The sequence below is a fragment of the Limanda limanda genome, chromosome 2, assembly GCF_963576545.1.
Source record: "Limanda limanda chromosome 2, fLimLim1.1, whole genome shotgun sequence".
Lineage (NCBI taxonomy): Eukaryota > Metazoa > Chordata > Actinopteri > Pleuronectiformes > Pleuronectidae > Limanda > Limanda limanda.
This window is the reverse complement of record NC_083637.1, coordinates 13,322,458-13,348,819: the sequence shown is the minus strand read 5'-3', so window position 1 is coordinate 13,348,819 and position 26,362 is coordinate 13,322,458. Positions and strand designations below refer to the sequence as shown.

At 39.8% G+C, this 26,362-nt stretch overlaps 2 protein-coding genes and 2 non-coding genes across 4 annotated transcripts; 3 read left to right on the top strand and 1 right to left on the bottom strand.

The window, feature by feature from the left end:
* Positions 1-907: 907 nt before the first annotated feature.
* Positions 908-989, top strand: trnas-cga (transfer RNA serine (anticodon CGA)). The gene has a single exon. It is a non-coding gene; the product is annotated as a tRNA-Ser (tRNA).
* A 926-nt stretch (positions 990-1,915) lies between these two features.
* trnas-uga (transfer RNA serine (anticodon UGA)) lies at positions 1,916-1,997 on the top strand. The gene has a single exon. It is a non-coding gene; the product is annotated as a tRNA-Ser (tRNA).
* Positions 1,998-4,492: 2,495 nt separating this feature from the next.
* Positions 4,493-9,067, bottom strand: rps6 (ribosomal protein S6). Its single transcript, XM_061089352.1, has 6 exons — positions 9,014-9,067; positions 8,248-8,379; positions 6,485-6,695; positions 5,979-6,125; positions 5,000-5,157; positions 4,493-4,625 (listed from the first exon to the last, which is right to left on the bottom strand). Exons 1-6 carry the CDS (start codon positions 9,017-9,019, stop codon positions 4,530-4,532), a joined length of 750 nt encoding a protein of 249 aa, XP_060945335.1. The 5' UTR covers positions 9,020-9,067; the 3' UTR covers positions 4,493-4,529.
* Positions 9,068-11,856: 2,789 nt separating this feature from the next.
* On the top strand, positions 11,857-25,436 carry acer2 (alkaline ceramidase 2). Its single transcript, XM_061094673.1, has 6 exons — positions 11,857-12,171; positions 12,546-12,660; positions 15,105-15,246; positions 15,935-16,072; positions 21,625-21,762; positions 22,439-25,436. Exons 1-6 carry the CDS (start codon positions 12,058-12,060, stop codon positions 22,623-22,625), a joined length of 834 nt encoding a protein of 277 aa, XP_060950656.1. The 5' UTR covers positions 11,857-12,057; the 3' UTR covers positions 22,626-25,436.
* Positions 25,437-26,362: the final 926 nt, after the last annotated feature.

The window sequence follows — 26,362 nt, the reverse complement described above, 5'->3', positions numbered from 1 at the left end:
TCAGTTCTCCAAGTCAATCCCGATATAACTCGCTGTGTTTCCCCTGTAGTAACACACTCTGCACTGGGTCATGATTGTTGGCCTCTTCATCTCTCCTCCTCCTCATCCTCCTCCTCCTCTGTCCAGACAGGCCCAGACCTGCACATGGACCTGTTGGTGAGCAGCAGGTGCTTGGGAGAGGTTTTATCTTTGCAGCATTAAAACAGCAACAGCAACAAATCACACTCATAGATTCATACTTGAGGATGCAAATTCTTTCACACATTTTAACAGAATTAGTACCAATAAAGATACGTAATGCATACTGGACTTAAATGAGATTTATTCAGATAATGATATTTATAAACAAAAAAATAAGTGTTATTAAGTGGCAACAAGTCAGATATGAAGATGAGGATTGGACAGATATGTATTGCTTTGACTCAGGGTGGAGGTTGTAACATTGAGCCCTGCTCTGTAACCTTCAGCTGTATTCAAATCCTGTTGGTCAGTGATCCTCGACAGCACTTAGCTCATAGACCTGCTCTCAGATGCAGTGTTCGGGGTCTCACTGCCTGCAGATGGTCACAGACCAGTGGTCACAGCAGCAGCAGCAGCAGCAGGAGCAGCAGCATCATTTCACACTTGTGTTCCTCGAAGGTCGCATCCTTGCGTTGGCATTAGAGTCATCATTCACTGTGACCCCGGAAGGTCATCTCCGTGGTTAGTGTGATGTCAGTGTGCTGCAGACATCAGGCATACTGTGTGGTGGGGGGGTCCTCGTTTGATTCAGGAACTGATCGATCACAGAGATTACTTAACTGACTTAGATGTGTTGACCTGACACCTTCGCCTTTCAGATCCCGGTCCTTCAGAGTCAGAGTGGGGTATACGATCACGCTCTTTTTTATTTTGACAGATTTTCAGAGCTGTGATGGCCGAGTGGTTAAGGCGTTGGACTCGAAATCCAATGGGGTTTCCCCGCGCAGGTTCAAATCCTGCTCACAGCGAAAACCTTCAAATGTGGAAGAATAGCTATGTACACGAGTAGTGAGGTAGATGTGAAGTCTGACCCTGGTCAGTCAGAGTAGCTTTATGATATTTGGGAGTTGTATCAGGGAGAGGATCTAGGATTTCAAATCTCAAATCCTCCCCACAACGAGCAAGTCTGTCAGATGGCCTGTATCAAATTCATATTCTCAACATGCATCTCAATATTGCTGCTCTTTCCTGAAATGATACAAGCTGTAGTGAGTGTTCATCAGTCCTGATTTATATTTGAACAGCATCTACTGTGGATCTTTACTGGTTGGTATCATCTCAGTTGGTGCTGCAGGAACCAGGTGTGATGGGACATCTGGTTTAATGCCGGAACCCACTGTCTGACTGACGACTGACTGAAACCATCACACATTCCCCAAACTGACCTATTGGACCTGACATTTTTATCTTATGCAGCACGGTCCTTCAAATTCAACACAACTTAGTTTGTCCCCAGAGGGCAATCCTATAAGGCACAAAGAGCATGTTAAGACAACAAGTAAAAACAAGAAAGAAAACAACAATGACATCAGTGCAATATCCATGGACAGTTTAAAATCAGTGCAGTATACTAATTATATAAATAAAATGTATAAACTAAGACTATAAAGAAAGAGTAGTCTATGTGACTGATTGTAAGAACGTAGATAAATACTGAATGATTAAAGTGGTCGCGGTGCATTGAGGTAAGTAATACAGACATACATTCTGTACAGTTAAAGTGAATGAAGAATATATGTAGAGGACCAGGAAGCAGCAGATGAATCACAACTGTAGCATATGAATAAATATATATATACAGTTTCAGATGGGTTATTTTTTCCCTTATCAACCTCAGAATTGCCCAGATTTTTACCAAGTACAGTTACAGCCAGATCATTGTACTGTATTCAGAGCTGTGATGGCCGAGTGGTTAAGGCGTTGGACTTGAAATCCAATGGGGATTCCCCGCGCAGGTTCAAATCCTGCTCACAGCGACAATGTCTGCATCAGACAGTCTTTATTATGAATCAGACTCTGAAGTCAGCTGTTATTTGGTAGGAAAATAATGTGTATTACACGACTTGAGATAAACACAGGGTGGATACATACAGTCGAATATGAATGTTAAACACAGCGTAAGTTTGACAAGAGGTTGAACATCAATGTTGCAACTGTTTGGTTTCTCTGTTGTAAATTCCGTGCTACAAAGATAACCTTGAGATAACCTATGTAGTGATTTGGTGCTATTTCAATACATTTTTAACTGAGGAGCACTACATTAAAACAAGATCCCACCTGTCTTATCCGACCCGCCCGGACCAGTTGTAACGTCTATATAAGAACAAGAAGGCTCTTCCCATCCATTCTGAAAAATTCTTCATGATACATGAACCTACTTTAAATACTTTGACCATTTCCTCTCTTCATTTGTTGTCTTTATATATCTAAATATATAAATATATATATATATATATATACACACACAGGTAAGGAGTTATACTGGTAATGAGAGAAACAAGGGGGAGGCTCTGACTTGACAAGATATATTTATGTATGGATATTCAAATAATATGAATAATAACACTAATACCTTTATTTGTATGGCATTTTATAACCCAGGTTACAAAGGTCTTCATAGAACTCACTGGCAAAAAATGAGCTAAAATAAAAGGTATTCAATTCAGTTCAGTTTTAAGCGCCAAAGCATGAACCTATTATGGTGCAGACCTTAAAATATATAATGAAACGCAAAAGTTCCCACATACACATTTACTTGGTGGAAAGTAGTTTTAAATATAAATTATATATAGTTGAGATTCGTTTTTTCACTTCTTGCAGTCGTCCAGCAGATGGTGCAATTGCCGTCTCGCGTTAGCTTGATTAGACCCCGCCCCATTCCGCAGAGGTAATTAAAAGCTGCGTCGACATGTGGTGAGAACAGTTGAACAGTTGACGACCATCAAGTCCATCGTGATGACAGAATGAGTCATTACTTGAGCGTAAGTCACACTTTTCCTCTGAATCAGCGTTTATGTGGTGGGATGATCATTAAAATTTCAATCTTTAACCCACAATTATTGTTCTTTGGATATTATTTTTTTTATCTACAAATTTACAGATGTGTGGGAACCCCAGTTCAGTATAAGATTTAATTAACTCTTAAAAAATAAATAAAGGTTGGTATATTGTCCAATTAGACTAAATACAGTGTCTTTTTGCCTTTTTGTAGATTTATGCGTTTCTGCACCTACCATTAAATGTATAATTTTCAGTCTACCAACCTACAACTTTTTAATATTTGACTTATATTCACGGTCTATTGGTCTGAGCTCAAGGTGTTGAAAAATAAGAATGAATGACATGCCACCAGCCAAATTCCCAGCAGTTTCTTTTTATTTTGTAAATTTTTACATATGGAAACAATGAGAGCAATGCAGTTCAACCACCCACGGCCAAGGGCCTGGTCATATCTGGAAAGCAGCTTCACGGTTACTATGGCAACACGCTGTCCCACCTGAATAACTACACACCAGTCAAAAAGGATCTACTGGTGTGCCATCAGCAGCATAAACCCCTGATTTCACAGGTTATCAGTGAACTGTTACCTTTCTTGACGATGACCAAGTTGAGAACGCTGAGGTTTGGCGTCTGAAGAACCGATGAAGTTCACAGCGAAAAATTTAAACATTTTAGCAGGTATTTTTTGAATATTTTATCTCCAAATTTCCAGGATGTGTGAGATGAGATCTGACTAACTCTTTATACAAAAATAAAACAGAGGGTGCACTATTTTCCAGTTGTTTAAATAGTGTCTTTTAACTTTTTTGTAGATTAATGCGTTTCTGCACCTACCATTAAATGTATCATTTTCAGTCTGCCAACTTACCTTCAATATTAATATTCACCGTCTATTGGTCTGAACTCAAGGTGTTGAAAAATGAGAATAAATGACATAACAGCCAAATTTTCAGCAATTTCTCCTTTTATTTTTGGAAATTTTTACATATTTTGGAAATGAGAGAGCAATGCAGTTCAACCACCCACGGTCAAGGGCCTGGTCATATCTGGAAAGCAGCTTCACAGTTACTCTGGCAACACGCTGTCCCACCTTAATGACTACAGACCAGTCATAAAGGATCTACTGGTGTGCCATCAGCCACACTAACACCTGGTTTCACAGGCAACACGTTACCTTTCTTGACGATGACCCCGTTGAGGTTGGCGTCCGAAGAACCGATGTTTCTGAAATTTCCAGGATGTGTGGGAATCCCAATGTCGTATGAGATCTCGCTAACTCTCGATACAAAAACACATTGAGATTGGGAGATTGTTAAATTACTTCAAATACGCTGTCTTTTTGCTCTAGTATAGATTTGTGCATTTCGGCTCCTACCATACAGTAAATGTATCATTTTCAGTCTAGACTAAGTGGTCTATTGGTCTGAACTCACGGTGTTGAAAGGTGAGAATGAATCACAGGACAGCCAAATTTTCAGCAAAACATTGTTTTATTTGTCTGTGTGATTTCACTTCTGGCTGGACTCTGACTTGGATGTGGATGCCCTCAGAGAAGAAAGACGGCGCCTCTTGGCAATCTGTTCTTGGCGCTTCTCCTTGGCCTCCTGTTCACAGGAACAAACGTGTGTAAGCAAAAGGTTTCAACACAGAAGTTGTTTGCACCCAAACAATATAAAAATATTCCAAGCATAACTAAACATTTGAATTATAAAAGAAATTAACCGTGCAAGATTTAAAACCAGTCTCTCACAAAATGTGATTTAGATTTAGTGCAGTAGTTGCAATGTTGTGTAAACAATAATTTCAGTTTCTTATCAGAGCATTTCAGCTTCAAGTTCTGGCAGCGTCGAACATGAATTCCAGCTGGACTCAGTAGAACAGATGTTTTTTTGAAGAAATATTTACTAGATCTGTTTGTGTTTTCACTGATATTTACATAGTGGATACAAGCAGTGCTAATAAATTAACAGTGACATACCTTCATCCTCTTGGCCAGCAGCTTGGCGTACTCGGATGCCTCCTCCTTGTTTTTCTGGGTGCGCTGTCTCTTGAGGGAAATGCGGCGACGCTTGTGCTGCAGCACACGAGGTGTCACCAGCCTCTGGATCCTGGGAGCCTTAGTTCTGGGCTTCTTGCCTGAAGAGGATATGGAACATGCAGTTAATCAATGGTGCAGTAAATGCCTGGTGTGGTGATGGGGTTTGGGCAAAATGGAAGAATGTTCACACATCTCTCCAACAGCTGAAGTGATCTTACTAACACAGGCAATGTGAAATACAGAATGTCACTGTTTAATTTTTATTTTATCCAATAACACTGAACTTGTTTCCACAAACTTTGGCCATCATAAAATCTGGTCAGCAGTGACAATTTAACTTAACACATAAGTACAGGAAGACTTCCTATTAACAAAGCGTCCAGTGTTCTATCAGTTTGCACGACCATGAATATCCCCAAGGGAGAAAACATTTGTCACCACTGTACATAATATTAGTACAGGGCTTTTATCACACTAACCATGTATTGTCATAAATGACTAGAGTTTATTTAATATGAATGAATGCTAAGAAGTTGGGGTGCAGTATAAGTAGGTTTAACGACCTTGGATTGTATCAACATGCAAAAACTGATTCAAGTATTTTGGACTTCGTAATAAAAAGGTCAAAACACCTACAATTTATAAATGCAAGATTTATATTTTAAACTTAAAAATTGTATACAACTTCAAAAAAGGCAAACACTTTCTATTACCATTACCACACATTGCTCACTTTTTTACATCCTTCAGTTCAATTTGGTCTCTTTTTAAAATTGCATCCTCTGGTCAAAACACTCTACGTGGCACAAAATGGCCACAAGCTTCAGTTATAGTCCAATCCAGAATCGTACGGTCTAACATCAGTGATCCAAAAGTATTACACTTGTAGGTAGAATTAGAACAACCACCGAACTCTTACCTTCTTTGGAAAGGGGTCTCCTCACAACATACTGCCTCACATCATCCTCCTTAGCCAGGTTGAAGAGCTTGCGGATCTTGCTGGCCCTTTTAGGACCCAGACGGCGAGGGACAGTGCTGTCGGTCAGACCGGGAATCTCCTTCTCACCTGAGAACAAGCAGGTGAAGGGCACGTTGAGTCCATCACGTTGATAACAGACAAGATAACTGCTAATTTTACCGTTGACAGCTCGAGTATGTATTAATAATAAGTGTAATGTTCACTTTAGATTATCAACTGTAAACTTAATACTCATAATACTTTGCTATGCTTTTGGAAACAATGAGAGAGCAATGCAGTACAACCACCCACGGTCAAGGGCCTGGTCGTATCTGGAAAGCAGCTTCACAGTTACTCTGGCAACACGCTGTCCCACCTTAATGACTACAGACCAGTCATAAAGGATCTACTGGTGTGCCATCAGCCGCACAAACACCTGGTTTCACAGGTTTACAGTGAACTCTTACCTTTCCTGACGATGACCAAGTTGAGAACGCTGAGGTTGGCATCAACGATGCAACCACGGACAGACTTGCGCTTACGCTCGCCAGTCCTGCGGGGACGGTAGCAGGAGTGGCCCTTGCTGAGCAGCAGGCGCACACGGCCATGGGTCAGCACACCCTGCTTCATGGGGAAGCCCTGCTTGTCGTTGCCTCCGCTGATGCGAACCATGTAACCCTGAAAAAGTACAGAAAACATATTCTTAATTCTCCACTTTTGCAATTTGGCTGACCTGGACACAAACGCTGATTTCAGACAAGCACTGAACTCTGTATTATCTGGAGGGGCTGAAAGTAAAAACGTAAATGTCTAGTAAAATCTCTGGAGAATCTGAGTGAGCATATTGATAATGTTTCTAACACACACGGATGCAAAAACGGATTTGTTCCCGAGTACTGTATTCAACACCAATGAAGATCAGTTTTGAGGATTAAGGTCAAGGTGTTTTAAGCTAAATCACGTGAATTCTGCAGCAAAATGTATACCTAATGTCTGCCTCCTTCATGCTCTACCCGGGAACCACCTCAGATTGATTTTCCCATGTCTAAAAGACAAACCCAATTTGGCAGAGATGTCTGAAAATGGCCGCAGACTCTGAGAAAACCTACCAAATTAACAATATAGGTTTATGTCAAGATACAGGCTGGGAAGTAAAAATCCAGTTAAATGATCAAATATCAATTATTATTAAGTGACTAAAAGAAACATGAAATTGACAGCACTGCAACTTTGACCGAGTTGCCCTAAAATTACAGGAACGGTGGTTTGATTCCCAGCTCCACCTGGTAAAATCCAGAGAGTTGACTGCAGAGATTACTCAGGTTTGTTTTTGAAAAAGACGCATTCACAACAGCATCAAATCCATAGTATTTCTCAGGTGGGAGATGGAGCAGCGGGCAGAGAGTGACGTACTGTGCTGCAGAGATCACACGATTCTCCTAACACGCACCCCAGTGTCAGCTCTAATCACCACAAACTCTTGGCATCTTCCATTATTTAGGGTCTTCCCAGTCATCTCCAGTTCACCACTTTTTGAACCAGATATATTTGTTTTCTTTTAGCATCTGTCACATGTTAGAATCTCCATCAACTTGCTCACAGTGAATCACACATCGACCCTTCCTAGGTTTCTACAGACATTAAACAAGGAGGCCAGGTAGAGAAAGTCAGCAGAGAGGGTAGAGCGTCTTACTCTGACACGAGGGTTCACTCACGCACTTCCTCTGGAGAAAATACTGAGGCACTGCAGAGTTCAGTGCAGTTCTTAAAGCAGCTTAGATTTGAACGTACAAGGGTAACTAGACATCTAATGACAGGAGGAAGGCAATCGAAAGAGCCATGCTGTTGTGATCAGTCAGATAAAAAGTCGACTGGTCACATCTGGAGCAGCTCCACCGGTTTCTTCAGCAATTTCTCCTTTTAGTTAGTTAATTTTTACATATTTTGGAAATGAGAGAGCAATGCAGTTCAACCACCCACGGGCAAGGGCCTGGTCGTATCTGGAAAGCAGCTTCACAGTTACTCTGGCAACACGCTGTCCCACCTTGTTGACTACTGTGCAGTCAGAAGGGTCTACTGGTGTGCCATGCTGGGTTACACAGGTACAAGATGATGTGCAGCTACACATCTGTGAAGCTTCTCACTGATGCAGATACCATGAACCTGGACAACATCTGACTCTTCCCAGGTCTGACTGGCAGTTTGAAGACCACCATGCACCAGTGCTCACCTTCCACTCATCTCCCAGGGGGTCAGCAGCCACCTCGGTAGCCATACGCTTCTCGTAGAAGGTACGAAGCTTGCGCTCATCGTCCACTTCGATCAGCTTCTGGCAGCCAGTAGCGGGGAAAGAGATGTTCAGCTGGAGAGGAAGAGAGATAAATCAGAGGAGGTGAGGTTATTGGAAACAAACTTCCATTAAACTAAAGCTCCACGTCGGCCATGACAGGTCACCATGCAGGTGGCTAAAGTTAGCAGAGTTAAACGTGTAATTACAGGAAGTTAAAGTGGAGCTAGTGGCTGATTTGTGAGTAAAATAAAACCTACAATGTATTGATACATATGCATGACGTATGGGTTAGTTTGAATCAAAGGAGGGATATACAGGCTAGCGGAGGCCTGCTAGCTCCTCTACCGGCTACTAGCTAAAAGCCGGCTAACGTTAGCTCTTACGTCTGCTAATAATAATACAAGTTTGCCGACATATTACAACTCAACCGCGGAGACTTGATCTGCTGTTCAGCCCCTGAGCTCAGAGTTATCGCGGTAAAGTGAGACTTGAGCTCCGGGCACATTTCTCTCCGCGCTCCGCCATGTTTTCCACCGCTCGCTCGCGTTAGCCCTCATCTCAATCAAAGCTCATCCTCGGTGCCACAGCCCGGGCTGCTCCATCACACGGATCCGATTCAGAGCTCACAAGCACGGCTTTAATCACACGGGAATATTTCAGATAAAGTAGCAGTGGGTAGATAAATAGAGATGGAGAAACGCTGTACCTTCATGTTGCCAAACCGACCCTACAACGGTCCGCCACGAAAAAGAGGCCGGATATCCGCCCCGAGCTCTCACATAGGCCCGACGAGTTCTCGCGATAACTGGCTACTTGTAGTTTTCTGCTCATACTCGAGATGAAGGTTATAGGATAAATTATAAAGCTCTAAAAATGAGTGAATGAACGATTATTGTCTGTGTATTATTATTCATAAAAGCAGGAAGAATATTGAGATTTTTTATGCATGTGCCAAATTATCAGGTTAATTAGATATATAGACAGATGATAGATAGAGAGATAGATAGATAGATAGATATACAGATAGATATACAGATAGATATACAGATAGATAGATAGATAGATAGATAGATAGATAGATAGATAGATAGATAGATAGATAGATAGATAGATAGATAGATAGATAGATAGATAGATAGATAGATAGATAGATAGATAGATAGATAGATAGATAGTAAAAGTATGACTGCTAATAGGAAAATATTAAATGTTCCTTACCACTATGGGGAGATTTGCGAATATGGATTGTCAAAAAATAGACCCTGGTAAATGTAATAAATAAGTAAACCAGCAATATAAGAGCAAGGAAGTATGAAATGTAAATATAATATAAATTATATACAGAATTTAAACAGAATTTATACGGTAGAATGTTATTGTCACATTAGCCATTAGATTCCACGGAGAGGAGTGAGTATTAAATAGATAATAAATATAGTTAAAAAGTCAATAACAAAGACAGAAAGTCTCCAATCTTTCCTTTCAACACTTTGTAATTGATGTGTGAATCATACGGAAGAGTAGAAGTCATGATGGCGCCTCCCTGTGGAGAGATGGCCGCACAGCAGCTGGTCCAGTAGGAGCTCTGTCTCCAAACAGCTGATCTCAGACTCTGTCCTCGTGTGAACATTCGCTGAGTCTAACTGTCACTTTACTTCTTGTTCTTCTAGACATTTGTTTAAGAAGATGTTTAACTACTGGAGGAAATCTTTGTGTGTTGTTTTTTTTTGTTTGTTTGTATTGTTTTGTATTGGAAAAAGGGGTTCACTCTGCTCAAAGTCTGAGAAATAGAATGTGTTGAACTGATTAGTCTTTTGTTGTTTATCCCTGAAAGTGGTATCATCTTGTTTGTTAGTGGATCTCTGGAATCGATTGTATTATTCAGACTTTGTCTTTTTCTCACTACTTTATATTGTAATTCCTGGTGTTTACTGACAGAAATGTTTGGTTATTCAACATGACAAGTTTATTTGTGGTTGTAGTTCATTCAATGTTAAAGAAAAGTTTCTACAGCATCTTCACATGTTGAAAAATAGTCACTGAATCACTAAGGGTCATGTTTTATACTGAAGTATCATGAAGTACATGTTGTGGGACTAGGCCGACAGGCTGCTGTCACAACCAAGGATTTTGAACTCAATGAGGATTTTAAGGTCAATGAGGATTGAACAACCATTGTTGAAGAAGTGAACTCTTGTATTTTCCATGAAGCAATAAATTAAATGTTTTAAGTGACTGTCGTTGACAATGTTTGTATTTCCAGAGTCCAAAGTCCATTTCGAGATAAAATGTGTGATGAATTACAAGTTGTGGATTCTGATAGATCATTATTTTTAATGTTTTGAATGTATCCGTGTTGATTCAGGCTGATGAAATGATTGATGTAATGATTCAATATCTTTCTAAATGAAAAATATGAAACCTTGTCTCCTTGTTCTCATTCTTCAGGTATGTGACTCCAGAGCTGCACAATCCAGATTTTCTACTGTGCCATTTTTATACATAATTATTATTATTGTAACTTTTTACTTAATGATGCTGTTTTCATTGCTTCTGTCGAATTATGTGCGGTTCTGAATCTTTTATTGTACGGGTGATATAGTGCTTAAATACAACAGTTAACTCTCCCTGTCAAATGTCAGCAAGGGTTCATTGAAATAATTAATGTGATGCCATAAAAATAAAATGCAATTAAACTGAGTGCTTGGAATGTGTTTATTACAACAACAACACCACTGGCGCAACATGGCTGTATACTGTGGCCGGTCTCTCAGGCCTCCCCCGTAAGTATGATAAATAATGCACTATAAAAAAGGATTTATATATCTTTCATCACAGTTGCGGAAAGGGCTCACATAAAAAAATGTGCCCAAAGACTAAATAGATAAATATTGCATAAGCAAAACTCACTTTTACACAATTTGACGATTGTTTGTATTATCTCAAAACCTAAACCAAGTAGATTCCAAACTTCCAGCATACAAATGACATACTAAATCATTATTTTAAGATAATTACTCACTTTAACACATATTGACTATTGTTTGTATTATCTCAAAGCCTAAACCAAGTAGATTCCAAACTTCCAGAATACAAATGACATACTAAATCATTATTTTAAGATAATAACTCACTTTAACACATTTTGACTATTGTTTGTATTATCTCAAAACCTAAACCAAGTAGATTCCAAACTTCCAGCATACAAATGACATACTAAATCATTATTTTAAGATAATAACTCCTTCGTTTTGAGAAACGTTTCTCCCTATAATGACTTTGAGGATCTTTACTTCCCTCCTCACAGTGGTGGACACGGTCTTCCATACATTCAACAAGACGTTATATAAAGAGAACTAATCTACAACGTGACATCAGCGGCAGCGTGGACACGTGTGTGTGTGCTGGGAACACGGAAGCGGGGAACCATCTCGCTGTGGCTGTGCACTCTTTGCTCAGCTGACAGAGCGGAGCGTCACGGTAACGACTCCCGGAGACTGTCCGGAGACACGGCTGCTGCACTGAGCTGCTCAGCCTCGGTCCCTGCGGAGCTTCGCGTTGTCCAGTGCACGATACGTGTCGGCTCTTGCACCATCAGGTTTATCCGGAGCTCCACCACCAGCAGCTCCCACAGACAGACAGACACTGGGAGGATTCTCTCCGGTGCTTTTTTTTAATTTGCTCATCTCCACGGCGGACGGAGGACCGCTGTCTCCAGTGCACGGTCCCTCCGACACAACTCGTCCGGACATGAGTACCGTTAATCTGATTTTCTGGGACCAGTTGCAGGCTGGCAGCTCCGACGTGGACTGGTGCGAAGGAAATTACCTGATTTACCCGAGCATCGCTGAGTTTTACAACACGGTCGGTTCTGACAAGACAAAGCCAACGATGTTTGTGTTGTTGTTGTTGTTGTGTTTTGACAGTTTTGTTTACAGCTTCTTTGTTTTCCTTTGTGCCGCACTGCTGCCTCGCTGTTATTCACAGACGAGCTTTAATAAGGCTCACTGACTAAAACATGTTATGATGCTTCTCAGATTCAGAATCACACTGTTCGCATCAGGTTACACATTTTTCCTTTTCTGCATTTCAGCTGCACACACACTCACGCACACACGCACACGCACGCGCACACACTGGTCAACTCTTCTGACCAGCATGTTGTCACGTGTGAGCAACATGTATGAGATGTGTTTATGTTTTTTCTGCTCATTGCTTTCCTTTGTTTATCATTTCAGATCAGCAACATTTTGTTTTTTGTTTTGCCGCCCATACTAATGTGCTTGTTCCGCCAATATGCAACACATTTCAACAGTGGGATTTACCTCATATGGATTCTGCTTGTTGTGGTCGGTAAGTGGACTGACTGTGTTTATTGTGTGGTGACCTATCGATCTTATAGTGTGCAACTGTATCCTGTACTCCTTCTGCTTCATTTCCAATGAGTAGCTATTAAATGTATTTGTTCTGGTTTACAGAAACATTTAATAACATATATGGTACCGAACTATCATATGCAAGCGTACACTCATGAAGTTCAACCAATCTGCTCAACTTAATGACACAACTAAGCCCGAAATTCTCCTTTTGCAAAGTTTCTTATGTTAAAGGTTCCTTGTGTAGGATTTAGTGAAACCTAGGGGTGAAGTTGCATATTGCAGCTGAATACCACTCGCCTCACCCTCCCCTTCCAAAGAGAACCCGTGGCGGCCTGCAGTTATCATAAAACCTCAAAAGGTGTTTAGTTTGTCTAGTTTGGGATACTGTCAAAAACATGCCTCCGTAAAGACGACCCGCTCCTGATGTAAATATACAGTATTTAAATATAAAGGGTCCATTGTTTGGTAAAGAAAACAAGTTGTACAATTTAGATGAACCACACGATAGAAAATATCACTAGGATTATTTTATATTCAATTTCTGCCAATAGATCCTTTCACCACAATCTCATTGAGAATAAATATATTTACTAGAACCTGACAGATAAGGATTTCAGGGGAATGATGCCAATACCAACAATAGGGAGTAAACAAATTCCAATACAGAAATATAGGCAGATGTTATTTTAAAAAAGTCTGTATATATATATATATACATATATAGGTGTTCTGGCTGCAGGCTATGCAGTCATATATAAACTAACTTTAACGAGGAGCTTTTACAGCCCTTATACTCTAACCAAAATGTTTTCAGCGCTGAATGTAAATATTTGTGGTATGCAACAAGATCAGTAAGACTTCAAATGGACGTGAACAAACCTGAACTTGTTTTATTCCTTCTCAGTGTGATAACAGTTCTTGGGCCTAGATGTTAAACAGGATTTGAAAGCAGACATGTGTGGGCCCACGCAACATAAAGTTACAAAGACTGGGTTCAACTCAATACTCTATTTGACATCTCAGCTACAGATCAAGTGCCTGCGACCAAGTCAGCATGCAAATTCTGTTCAGCTGCCGCTCAGTATTTTGCCAACATCCACCAAGGTCAGCTCTCAGGAGCAGTTGAAAAGGATTAGCATTTAACTGATTAAGCCACACTTAAACTGCCACAGACACTTAAACTGAGGATGTGTGTGGGCACATTAATAAAACATTTGAGATTAGATGCACTATGTTCCATCAGTACTCGTGGATGAGTCCGTTATGCAAATTCTATTCAACTGCGGCTGAGTCCCCCCCCCCCCCCCAACATTCACTGAGGTCACGTCTCAGGAGCAGGGGGACGTGTGTCAGGTTATCTTTGCTGACTCTGTGTTTTCCAAACAGTGCCAGGGGAATAAGGCAGTGTAATCTCGCTGTGCTGCTGTTTATTTACATCTGAGCTGCGAAAACCTCCATCAGGCTGATGCATGATCCAACCGTACTTCAACACAAGAAAACCTGCACATGCCCAGACATGTTGAAAGGCTGAAAATAATGATTATTTAATTAAATAATGATTATTATTATCGGATTTGGTAATGACTTCTTAGGAATCCTTGCAGAATTTTAGTATAAATATTGCTCGATATATATATAATATATATATATATATATATATATTTTTTTTTTACTCTAAATCTGCCATCAAAAACTTGTGTAGCTTGGGAGCGCAAAGACATTTGTGTTTTTACATAAACATATTTACATGCGAGAAGTCAGGACAAATGATCTTTGTCATTCAAGTAACAAAAAGTTATAGTAAATACTTCTGTATACTTCTGTCTGGGATAAGAAGTGGAAATGTGTGACTATGCTGTAGTGGAGCCTGTTATGAAAACAGATACTGCTGATAGTAAGACGACTGTTGGACAGTGATAAGAGAGAGGCAGTGACGGCTCTGTCCCTCCACAGCATTTTTCACAGTTATACTAATGCTAAGGTCCAAGTGACTAGTTGAGATAAGTTGTTTACTTTGTGTCTCTTAGTTTTAAACAGCAGACATTTCTCAGGATTCACTCTGAGCTGCTTTTGTTCAGAGGATGACCCGCTGCCCGTGAACTCAGTTTTCTTCCTTAAACATTTAATCTCCATGATGTACGTTGTTTTAAAGCTGTACTCTGTTGAACTACTTTGGTTTACAGATGACATTTATAAAATCTCCACTGGATTGGTTACTTTCCCATTAGATTAGTGGAATTAGAAACATTTCAGCTGCAACTTGGGTAAAAACACAAAGGTTAATAAAGGTCATAGAGGTTTTTCGGTTACCTTTTCAAAGGATGTTGTTAAATCTCATTTATCAAGGCTCATTAACACACTGAACAACTGTCATTGTTCTGATTAACGCTTGTTTGTTTCTGCGTCCCTTTCCCCCAGGTATTGGATCGACATATTTTCACGCCACCCTCAGCTTCCTGGGCCAGATGCTGGACGAGCTGGCCATCTTATGGGTGCTCATGTGCGCCATTGGCATGTGGTTCCCCAAGAGATACCTACCTCGGATGTTCAGGAGGGATCGGTATGTCGAGTCGTATGATCTTGCCTCAAAATAACCATCTTTAGAAGCTTGACACTGGCATTTAAGTGTGTAAACGTGTCATCAGAGGAGGGAGAATTCAAGGACAATGTCTGTCTTCACCAATTCGTGTGCTAATGTGTTGTATATTTACTCTCAAACTTAGCACAACAGCAGCTGATTTACACGGATTAAAGCGAATTCAGATGACTGCTGGAAAATTTTGCTTAGAACTCTGATGCCGAATTTCACGTCATATTCTTCCACATTTGACCTTCAATTCACTGTCACCTTTAATATCAGTTTGAGCAGATCCACTGGGATTGGGTTGAGCAGGTTGATCTGCAGGAGTTCCTTGTTGGCCTCCACTTTGTCATATGATGTGTCCACTGCTGTGACTCTGCTGTTTAATAATAGGCCTGTCTAAGATAGCTGACACCAGAAAAAGCTGCATCACATGTCTTTACTTCTCTTTCCATTGTCGCGCCCATGTCTGCTCTCTCACTTCAGACAGTCACTGAAATGTTCCACAGTCTCTTGTAGCTGCAGTGATTCTCGTCTATTATCTGGATGAGTGTGTCAAAGGGCTTTTTGAGTCAACACTCCTTCTGTTGCACAATGCTCTTCATATCAATGTTGATAGAAGTGCAAAACTGCTGCAGATTCAGATTTCTTTTGCTTCTCCATCTAGGTCAAGGTTCAAGGTGGTCATCGGCATCTTGTCAGGGATCACCACAGGGTTGGCCTTCGTCAAACCTGTCATCAACTCGGTGTCACTCATGACTCTGGGCATCCCCTGCACTGCACTGCTCATCACTGAGCTGAGAAGGTTGGTGAAACAACCTCCATCAAATATACCACCTATCCTTCAAGGGCCACAGGGGGTTGGAGCCTATGTTGGTGAAAATGTTTTTTTAACAGCAGAAGAGGGTTTGAGATGGTGAGGGTTTAATCCGGATCAGGGACATCATATAACAGAGTGGTCATCATCTCTAATTTTACATGGTTTACAATGACTTAAATGATTTTTAATGTTTTTGTAAGTTTATGGTTACAAAGTTTGTTGATTAAGTACTTCCTAGTTTCAAATAAATATTTTAGTGAATAGATATACACATAATGTAATAAATATCAGTTACCTGAACATCTGAGAGTGCATCATAAATGTTATGCTTTCTTTCACTTATATCTACATACATGGAGATGTGTTTAAGCAGCAGTATTATTCATGCACTTTAGAATGAGTGGGATATTTCAGATTAAGCTGATGTAACTATTGTAATAGTCTTTTATTCAAATACAGTTGGTTATTTAAAAAAACATTTTCAGATCCTCCAGTGTTCTCCATTATGACACAGACGTATGACCTTGACTCCTCATTGTGACCAGGTCATATTTATCAAGTTCATAACAGTTCAGTCAGTTCAGTTCACAAAAGTTAAATTACAACTAAACTCTATGTAAGAGTGAAACCCTATTTGATTTGGTTAGACTTAACATTTAAAGCACAACAGCAGCAAGTTTCTGAGTCTGTTTTTTCAAGTTGTCTAATCAGCCCAAACATCGGCTGCTCTTGATGTATTTGTTACTCTAACATGCGTCAACATGTAAATGTGTCTACGGAATATTAACGGTCATTTGGGGGCTTTTGCACTGACATGGCCTAATGACATGCCCTCTGTCCCAAGCTAATTATAGGGCTGCAGGAATGTGCCTGAAAACACATAAGACATTCCTGCCTATGATTGTGTTTGTGAGCGTGTGTGCGTCCAACACTCTCCTCCATCCCGGCAATGCGTAGCCATGCTCTGTTGTTTCCGTTTCCCACAACCCTTACTCACCACCACCGGTCTTCTAACCTGAAGTCATCCATTGTTTGACCTGCTAGTGACTCTTGACGTTGCTGCCGGTGCCACTTGGCTATTGTTGTTTTTGTTCTGCTAAGTGGGAGAGAATTCCTGTGGCCCTGGCTGATGGACTTTTGCCATCAGAGCGGACCGGCTATTCTGTTTCTGTTTGCTTTTTCTCTTACTGTTGGCCCCTGTTCAAGGTTCTTCCAGCTGGACAAAAACAACTTGTGTTTCGGACATCCATCAGAAATATTACATTCAACTGAAGTGTTGAAGCAATTAAACCAGTCAATGCTCGGCTGCAATAGATGAGTTATTCATAAAGGAAAAATATGAAACAAAACCAAGTCATTATGTCTGAAAAAAGTTTTGTAAACATGACAGCAAAGTTTATTTTTACATTGGCATGCATGACCTTGGGTTTTCATGAAGCTGCCGTGGGTTCAGCTCTGACCTCCTGTGTGTCCTTCCCCATTCTCTTCCATTTGCACGCTTGTTCTCCTGTCAGATAAGATGAAATAGCTGAGAAGATATCTCTAGAATATTTTATAGCAACCAATGAAATAACTATTGCATTCTTTGCATAATTTACCCTCTGCAGTTTTGCATGGCTCCTAAAAGGCTAATAAACTAATAACCTCAAAGTACAACCAAATAAAAAAATGCTGTATTTATAATCTTGTCTAATTTGACTTACAGTTATCCATTCATATTTACACACGTCTTCATGTGTACATTCTGGCAAATATACATGCTTTCTTTTAAAATATTATTTATATTCATACTACCTATTAATATCCTCAGGTTTAATATAAAAAAACAACCCTTTTCTGTATTTTTAAGTGTTTAAAAGGTGATATCAGTTTTCAACTTTGAAAAGACCCAATTTTTACTTAAGTTGAAACTCAAAATAGGCACCTGATGGCCTTTTGTAATTATAAAAGGTCAAATTTGTTCAGTTTTGGTTTTTACCACAAAGGAAATTGTCTTAGACCTTGTGGCTTGTTACAGCAGTTCGTTGAGTGACGTTAGCCTAACCAACGGAAATGGGTACCGCAACTATGTCACTTAAGTTTTAACAAGGTATAATTACACTGTAAAAGTTTTCCTCTAGCTTCTCATCTGCATTTTTTATTTCACCATCACAAGGTATCACTTCACTTTCTGACACAACATATAAATTTGCCAGTAAAGAGCTGCTGCGTCTTCAGTTTCTTTGATAAGTTTGAGACACAGATTTTATGGAGCTTCTTCCTGTCCGTTCCCCAGAGGGAGGGAAGCGTCTTAGCAGATCTCCACCCAAAGACGGCGGGCAGACAGACACAGACAGGCAGGCAGACTCACAGGCAGACAGGCAGACACAGAGAGACAGGCGGACAGACTTGCAGGCAGGGGGACAGACAGACTGACCTTTCCTTTACTTATCTTCATCTTTACTGGTCAAACTCTCCATCACATTCTCTCACTAACACTGTGTCCAAGGAGACGTCCCGGCTTTGTGTCATGGTTCTTATCTCACATGCTGATGTTTGAGCTGAAATCGTCTCAGTATTCCAAATATGCAGCTGTGAAGAGATCGTTCTGTCAGCAGGAAGAGGTGTTGGCTGAACTGTGTAAATGGAAAGTCAGTAAATAAGGTCAGACTGATGCTAAGCCAGGTCTCGCTCCCTTGTGACCATAGAACACCTCCAACACTTGACGTAGATTATAACAATAGTGATAACGACTCAATAGTTTGTTTGCCTCTGGGAGGACATCATCTATTTTTTGCACTTCCTGTTGCTGTGGAGAAGCTATGACACCCATCTTTCTAACCCGGACCAGTTATGTAAGGAAGCCGCCTGTTTTGTTCATTAACTGACTTGACTCGACCTTAAGTGAGACCATGTAAGAAGAGGAAGATCATTATAGCACATTTACTAGCCTAGCATAGCACTAGTAGCAGCATGTTTTAGACAGTATATGCACAAATGTGAGGTACATTGAACCAATATGTTTTGATTAAGGGATCCAACAGTAAAGCTACAACCCCCCTTTTATTTAAACGTAGATTCAAGCAGGACATTTTGCACATTAACTGTTCTGTACATTTAACTGAAGTATGAAGCATGTCCAAGACAGGGCCTCTGTTGTTCGTAAAAAACCACAACAACCCCGAGCTATAGCAGTCTACATGGACATCATTGGCTAGAGTGGATTTACAGCAGTCTGTGACATTGACGTGACCAATGTACTGTTCCCTTCCCCCTGTGTGATATAAGTTTAGTAAAGGTCTGTGGCAGCTACTTGTAGTTAGCCAGTTGTCTGTGGGCCCAGTGAGCTCCTCTCGATGGAAAGACAGACTTCAACTCCAGGCCGCTGAAGATCAAATCTTTTTTTATCAGTCGTATCACATAGTCGACGTGTTTTCCAGCTGGATGCACTGGAATCAGTTTACACATTTACACAGTCTTCAGTCTCATGCAGTGAGATGCTCACAGTCTCCCCGAGACGCAGCTGTACTTGCATGCAGAGCTGAGGTGGATAAAACACAAGAGAGAGGACCACTTTGGATCAGATTTATTTTTGCTTCCATTCACATATGCCGGGATCAGTCCGGCTTGTGTGGGATCACAATATCTCTTTGCTCGTAGCGAAAAACTCAGATATTCGATTGTCTTTTTCCAAGCTTTGTCTGAGAGGAGGTCCACACAGTCGGACTTAAAAACCTTTGCTTGAAAGTATCATACTTTAAGATTTCCCCGGTTTCTGCAGCAGAGCGACGATTATTCTTGTTTGTCTGAATCTTCTTGTGCTGTAAGTGCTTTCTGGAAAGAGTTTGTGCAGTCTCCACATTCTTCTCCCCTTGAAACAATGGTGACCCAAATTAAAGGCTGCTGAAATGCTATGACTTCATCAAATGCTCTGTCTTAAGGGGACAAACTGCGTCACGGTGACTATTCCTCTGCTGCATCATCACTCAGTTTAGTCCCTGTCTTTGTTTTGGCATTCGGCGTTTGTCTCAGCTGTGCCCCTGTGTGTAAGGAGGACAGGACTAAGAATAGTCTATCAGCAGCACCCAGGATTAGCTCATGTATCTCCAGGTCAGAGTGGCGTCTACTTGGAGATATTTTGGAGGTGACACAAATACTTGTTACTCACAAATTGTTCAGGTCCCCAAAAAGAAAGAGTCGATAATCTCATCTAAAGATAAATGTGCTACATGTACAACCCAACACACTGGTATGGACAGCTCAGGTGGAAATAACAAAAGCTCCCTCGATGTACAGTGGTCAACACAGTCAGTAAACACATTTGCTCTTCATGAGAAGCGTATAGAAAGTGTATTTTGAAAGAGACCATCCCCACCCTATATGAATATGTTGGGAAGGCTCCCAACGCAACAACAATTTTAAACACAACATTTATTTAAATTCTCAAAAGACAATATTGATTATATTAGATATTATTATTTCTGTTATAGGTTAGAGGTATAAAATTGATCAATTGTATATTTTACGTATGTTAAGCAATTTAGCTACTTAAAGTCGTTCAGCATGAACTTCTATTTTAAATGCAGTTTATAAAGTGTGAATTTCTGTCCGTCTGATCTGATCTGATCTAATTGCAAACCAGCTGTGGAGCATTTAAGAGTGTAAGAGCCACATCGTAGTAACTGGAGAGATACATATGTATTTAGTATCAGTTTTGTTTTTTCAACATGTTTATATTTAAATGTTGTGTTATTGTAAAAACACTCCAAAATATGTTTGAATCTTCAGTTCAATATGTCACGGGTATGGTGAGGACCCAAATGCAGCACAGGCAGACGAGATCTTAATTGGTAATGAACTTTATTTTTCACTGCAGTCTTAAACAGTTCTTAACAGTGGCAGGGTGAAAAGTCTTTGTTCCCAGTGATCTTCAGCGAGATCTGGCAAGGAGTGAGTCTGGTGTTGCTGAGTTGAGGCAAGGTCCACAGCAGGAGGATTACCTAGATGCAGACAGGTTCAGTGGTGAGCTGTGTAGCAGGCCGGAGCAGGTAGCAAGCAGGTAGCAAGCAGGTAGCAGGCAGATAGCAGGCAGATAGCAGGTAGCAGGCCGGAGCAGGCAGGTAGCAGGCAGATAACAGGTAGCAGGCCGGAGAGAGAAATGCTGGAGGTCAGGCATTTACGCAAGACAATCTGGCACTGAAGCAGAGACAGGAGCAGGCTTATATGCAGCCAGGGCTGTCACAGGTGTGGAGAGTTGGCCTGATGAGGGGGCGTGGCTAACAGGTAGAGTGGAGCAGAGACAGAGGAGTGGAAAAATACCAGCAGACAGGAGATGAGCAGACTGTGACACAATACACAGATTATACATTTTTAAAGGTCTGCATCCACAAGATTAATAACTTCTGTGTTTGCTGATGGTGCTTTTTGATGATATAATAATGCAGCAGTATATGCAAGTCTGCTCTTTTTTTCTGCAGTGTGTGTGCGTGCGTGTGTGTGTGTGTGTGTGTTTTCAGAGTTGTACAATGTTCTCAGTGTTCTCCCCTGCGTCCCTGCAGGTGTGAAAACCCTCGTGTGTTCAAGCTGGGCTTGATCTCAGGGATGTGGTGGACGCTGGCTCTGCTCTGCTGGATCAGTGACAGGATCTTCTGTGAAATGTGGTCATCTGTCAACTTCCCCTACTTACACTGTGCTTGGTAAGCTCACTGCCAACTCACCACTGCTTGAATGCACTCTTGTGACCATAAAAGGGAAATTAATATTAATTTTAATTTTAGAAATTTCATTTACTTGAAAACCTGAATAATATTTATTAATATTTGACAACTATGTTTCAAGAATATTTCAGAAATGAGTTTGTGAGGTTGATGCTGTAGAACCATATTTATTAAAAAAAAATTCAGAAATACTACAAATAGTAAGGATTTTATGAGAAAAATGCTAGATATTGTTTTAGTTAAAAAAAAATTAAAACATGTTAAAAGACATATAGCGAAATGAATGAAATAAGCAGTAAGACTATTTCCACCTTTGTACTGCAGTCTACCTGTGACACACTAAGTGTTACATTTGTCTTCAGCGTTAGTTCACAGTTTAAATGTCTGATTTATTCCCATGTTACCATTGTGTAGCGTAGTAGTAGTCGTAGTTTGTGTGTTTCATGAGCGCAGGGAATGAATTGGAAGATACGTCATTTAGAGGAACAGAGGTGAGTCCCCAGGGTTAAACAAAAGGACTAAACCCAGACTAAAAATAACCTGATGAGAAGTAGATTGTTTCTGTTGGCACTTTTCATGTTACACCTGCAGACACGGATATATTTAGCAAATCATTTCTCACACAGTCTCATGCGAACTCCTCTGGCTCTTTCAGGCACATCCTCATATGTCTGGCCTCCTACCTGGGTTGCGTTTGCTTCGCCTACTTTGACGTCGCGACCGAGGCCCCGGAGCGAGGCCCCGTCATCATGTTCTGGCCCAATGAGAAGTGGGCCTACATCGGCGTGCCCTACGTCTCCCTGCTCTCTGTCCACAAGAAGGCTGCCGTCAAGGAGACATAAAGTGAATCTGCAGCTCAGCGGGTTGTGCTCCCACACTTCTCCCCAGGATGTCTTCAAAACAGCAAGACGACTCGATGCATCCACCGCGTCCGTGAGTGGTGCTGACATCCACCGGCGCTCTGGTGACTGGATGATGAAGGTGATTCACACGTAGGCCAACTGAGAGGATTCATCTTATCCTTGTTCCTTCCCTGGTCCGGTCTTCATTACACAGCAGTGTTTATGCAACTCAAAGAGCAACAGGTGTCACAAAATAGCTGTTTTCAGACACAAACTCCGGAGGATGTCCGCACAATTGGTTTCGGACTTTCTCCAGAGGTTTCCTTTCACACATGAACAACGCAGCAGGATTCACAACTCCAACAGAAAGACGTAACATATTAACTCCGCTGCAGAGATCACACATTTTTGTTTAGAGCACAACAACACCGTCGTCGACCCTTATCACCAAAAAGCTCTCTTGACATCTTCGACCTCGTCTTCTGTGTATGTGCCGCCAATTTTTCATCCTGAGATATTTTGTCTTCTTTTTGTTTTTTTAATTTTGGCATCTGTCGGGTGTTATAAACGTCATCAACACATCGGCTCATTTGCACATTCTCTAGCATTTTGACCAGGGGACTGGCCAGAGAAACTCCAGAGCACAGTCCTCTCACTCTGACATATAGCCCCTCTGGAGAATGTCTGGAGATTACCCGGAGTTCAGTGCATGTCTGAAAGCAGCTAACGAATCCAACATGACACACAGTCACTTTCTACACAACACAATATCAAAGCCAAGAAACCTTTACAGTGTTCGACATGCATTCTCAGGCTCTGCAGGAGACATTTTGTACATTTTTATATATTAACTCACAAAACCTCTTTATAAAGTGTTATTTTGCCTTTATGAACATAAATATAGCATCTCATAGGTGCAGTCAGGCCATTAGGGAACCATAATCACAAACAATGTAACACTGGATTCAGTAACTGTGATAAATGCATAATGCATTAAAACTCACGGCGTCAACAGGCTAGTTCTGAAGATGTTACTGAAGTGTTATGAGAAGGTTATTCACACAGAGCCATGTGTATTTCTAATACATAATGGCTTCATGCTGTTGAACCTGCCCTTTGTGTCGACTGGCATTTCCATGGAAAAACTCAGAAACACAAAAGGCTTCTCTCTAGTCTGGGTGTGTTTTTCTTCCAGCATGCCACAGTGATTGTTTGCGATAGTATATGAGAAATGTTTAATATATTCCTGTGTATAAATATTTTATTAACAATGTAATATCGAATTATTTTCCTATGAAAAGCATATTGTATAAGTATTACTCAATCAATAGGTACCCCATGATATTGGCCAAATCTAAAAGAACCAGAATGTGAAATCAGAATGTATTCAAAAAAAATAATTGACAAATCAAGTAAAAACTCTTATTTTGCACAAGATGAAAAATGATTTTCAAAGTCTCTGGGTAAATTGCATTTAAGAACATGGTCATTACAGATATTTACTCAAAGATGAACTTGCTAGTGTACAAATGTGAATGTGGATTTTTTTTTCACCCAGACATCTCATCTCTTCCACTGCTCTTCAGGGTTCCAGGCTCAGTGTTTTTAGACATTTTGCTAAATGTCATTGAAACTATGTAAATTGTGCAAAAAAGCCTTAATCAATCGGAATAATGGATTACTGGCAAGTGAAGGTTTGTGATGTACCGTTTCATCTACAAGGGGAAATACAGTGCATTGGTTACATTAAAGCACTTCATTTGTAAAGCACTCACGTAACTTAGATTTTAAAAAGTGCTCTATGAATAAATGTATTATTATTAAGTAGTACATGTAGCTTATTGTAGGTCAAATTTAAAAGTTAAGCTTTTATTACCTCTGACACTAAAACTCTAACATTGCCCTTGGATTAAAAAGTGAATAGAGTCTTTATGTGGAATTATAAAAGGGAAATATGTTTGGATTATTCAAAGCAAAACAAGGCTCACTTCACCTCAAACCATTGTTGTACGTGTTGTTCTTAAAAAAACTGCCTCAAGCTGTTAAACTAATATTGTTTCACTCCTGTCGCCCTGCTGAGGCTTCTGGGAGTTCAGACCACTGAGATAATGCGTCCTTACATGAAGGGTTATTATTACACTTTACAAAGAAAACTAACATTTTCCTTTTTTTCTCAAGTGAAGTATTTCGTGAAGTCCAAAGCAACTTATATTTTTGTAAGTGAAGTGCAGCCAAAATCAAAGCACTGGCCTAAATGGTGAATTATTTTAATATTGTACTATTGCTACCTTTGTATTGTCAACCATTGTAACAGTGTTCCTTTTTTTACTTTGTATCTTTTGGACAATATTGACAATGTGAACTAAGTAGTTTGTATTGTCAACCATTGTAACAGTGTTCCTTTTTTTACTTTGTATCTTTTGGACAATATTGACAATGTGAACTAAGTAGTTGTGCTGCCTGAGAATAGTCCTTGTTGGTGTTTTTTTTTTGTATGCTAATATAAACAAGTTGAGAATTAAGTGAGAAAAGACTTGGTGGGAACCGAGGTGTCTGTTTAATGGTGCCCACTGCATTGTGATGTTTGTCTTGGCATGAGGTATGATCACGCTCACCTAACAATGAGGTGTCTTTTTTTATGGACTTGTGTGTAAATCTCTTCTTTTTTTTCTGCTTTTCTGCATTGACAGTACAGACAAACTGCACAAAATATTTATTTTCATAATTTATCCTGTTTTATAAACAAGTATTTGTAATAGACTAGAACATTAGTTATTATTTTGTTTTATGCAATAAACTTATATACTCAAACTGACTATTGGTGTTTTCTTTACAAATCCAACACAATATCAAAAATAATGATAATGCATGCTTCAATAATATTTACAATGAATTTTATGGCTTTTTGTATTGGTGTTTTCTTTACAAATCCAACACAATATCAAAAATAATGATAATGCATGCTTCAATAATATTTACAATGAATTTTATGGCTTTTTGTATTTGCATGTATTGTATTTATATGGAAGGACTCACTATGGTGCAGCTGACAGTTTTTGCCACTAGGGCGCAACGTTTTCAGCTCTGAGAGCCAGAAACACAATGAACAGTAAGAGTATGTGAACACTGCCCTACACAGCAGAATTTTTTATTTATTTTACACATTGACACCATCGTGATTAATATAAAAGCAGAATACACATTAAATCACTTCTTTACTTATATTACTATTTATAAGTTTAAAAGCGATGTTATCAAACAACTAAAATATATAATCATGCTTAAAATAATCAATAAAAATATATACCCATGATATAATCCAATGTTTAGTTTGGCCGTGGACACAGCAGTGAGGAATATAAAAGCAGACGTAAACATTAAATCACTTCCTTATTTATATTTTATCTGAGGCTCATTGAAAATAGATTACAGAAGTAAAAAGATGTTATTTCAATACTAAAATATGAACAGAGAATAGACAGCTTAGACCAGATTGTGAAAGGTTACGAAATTTATTATGTATGTAATACTCAAATTAATGAATAGAAATGTAGAACTTCAGGTCTTTATTCACAAGAAATGTTATTTTGTTTCATAAAATGAAACAAAATAACATTTTATGTTACAGTTGTAGTCTATTGTTTTTTCATAATCTAATAGATATTATATCAAACAAATATTTAATATTGTATTTTGTATAATGCATTCATTATGTATGCAATATATGGAATACATAA

What these genes read in the sequence shown, in the direction of transcription:
- acer2 (XM_061094673.1), top strand. Translation starts at nt 12,058, where the DNA reads ATGAGTACCGTTAATCTGATTTTCTGGGACCAGTTGCAGGCTGGCAGC. An exon ending in CGGATGTTCAGGAGGGATCG is followed by an intron (nt 15,247 to 15,934) that starts GTATGTCGAGTC and finishes TTCTCCATCTAG; the next exon opens with GTCAAGGTTCAAGGTGGTCA. An exon ending in CCCTACTTACACTGTGCTTG is followed by an intron (nt 21,763 to 22,438) that starts GTAAGCTCACTG and finishes TGGCTCTTTCAG; the next exon opens with GCACATCCTCATATGTCTGG.
- rps6 (XM_061089352.1), bottom strand. An exon ending in GAGACCCCTTTCCAAAGAAG is followed by an intron (nt 5,158 to 5,978) that starts GTAAGAGTTCGG and finishes TATCCTCTTCAG; the next exon opens with GCAAGAAGCCCAGAACTAAG. An exon ending in TGCTGGCCAAGAGGATGAAG is followed by an intron (nt 4,626 to 4,999) that starts GTATGTCACTGT and finishes TCCTGTGAACAG; the next exon opens with GAGGCCAAGGAGAAGCGCCA.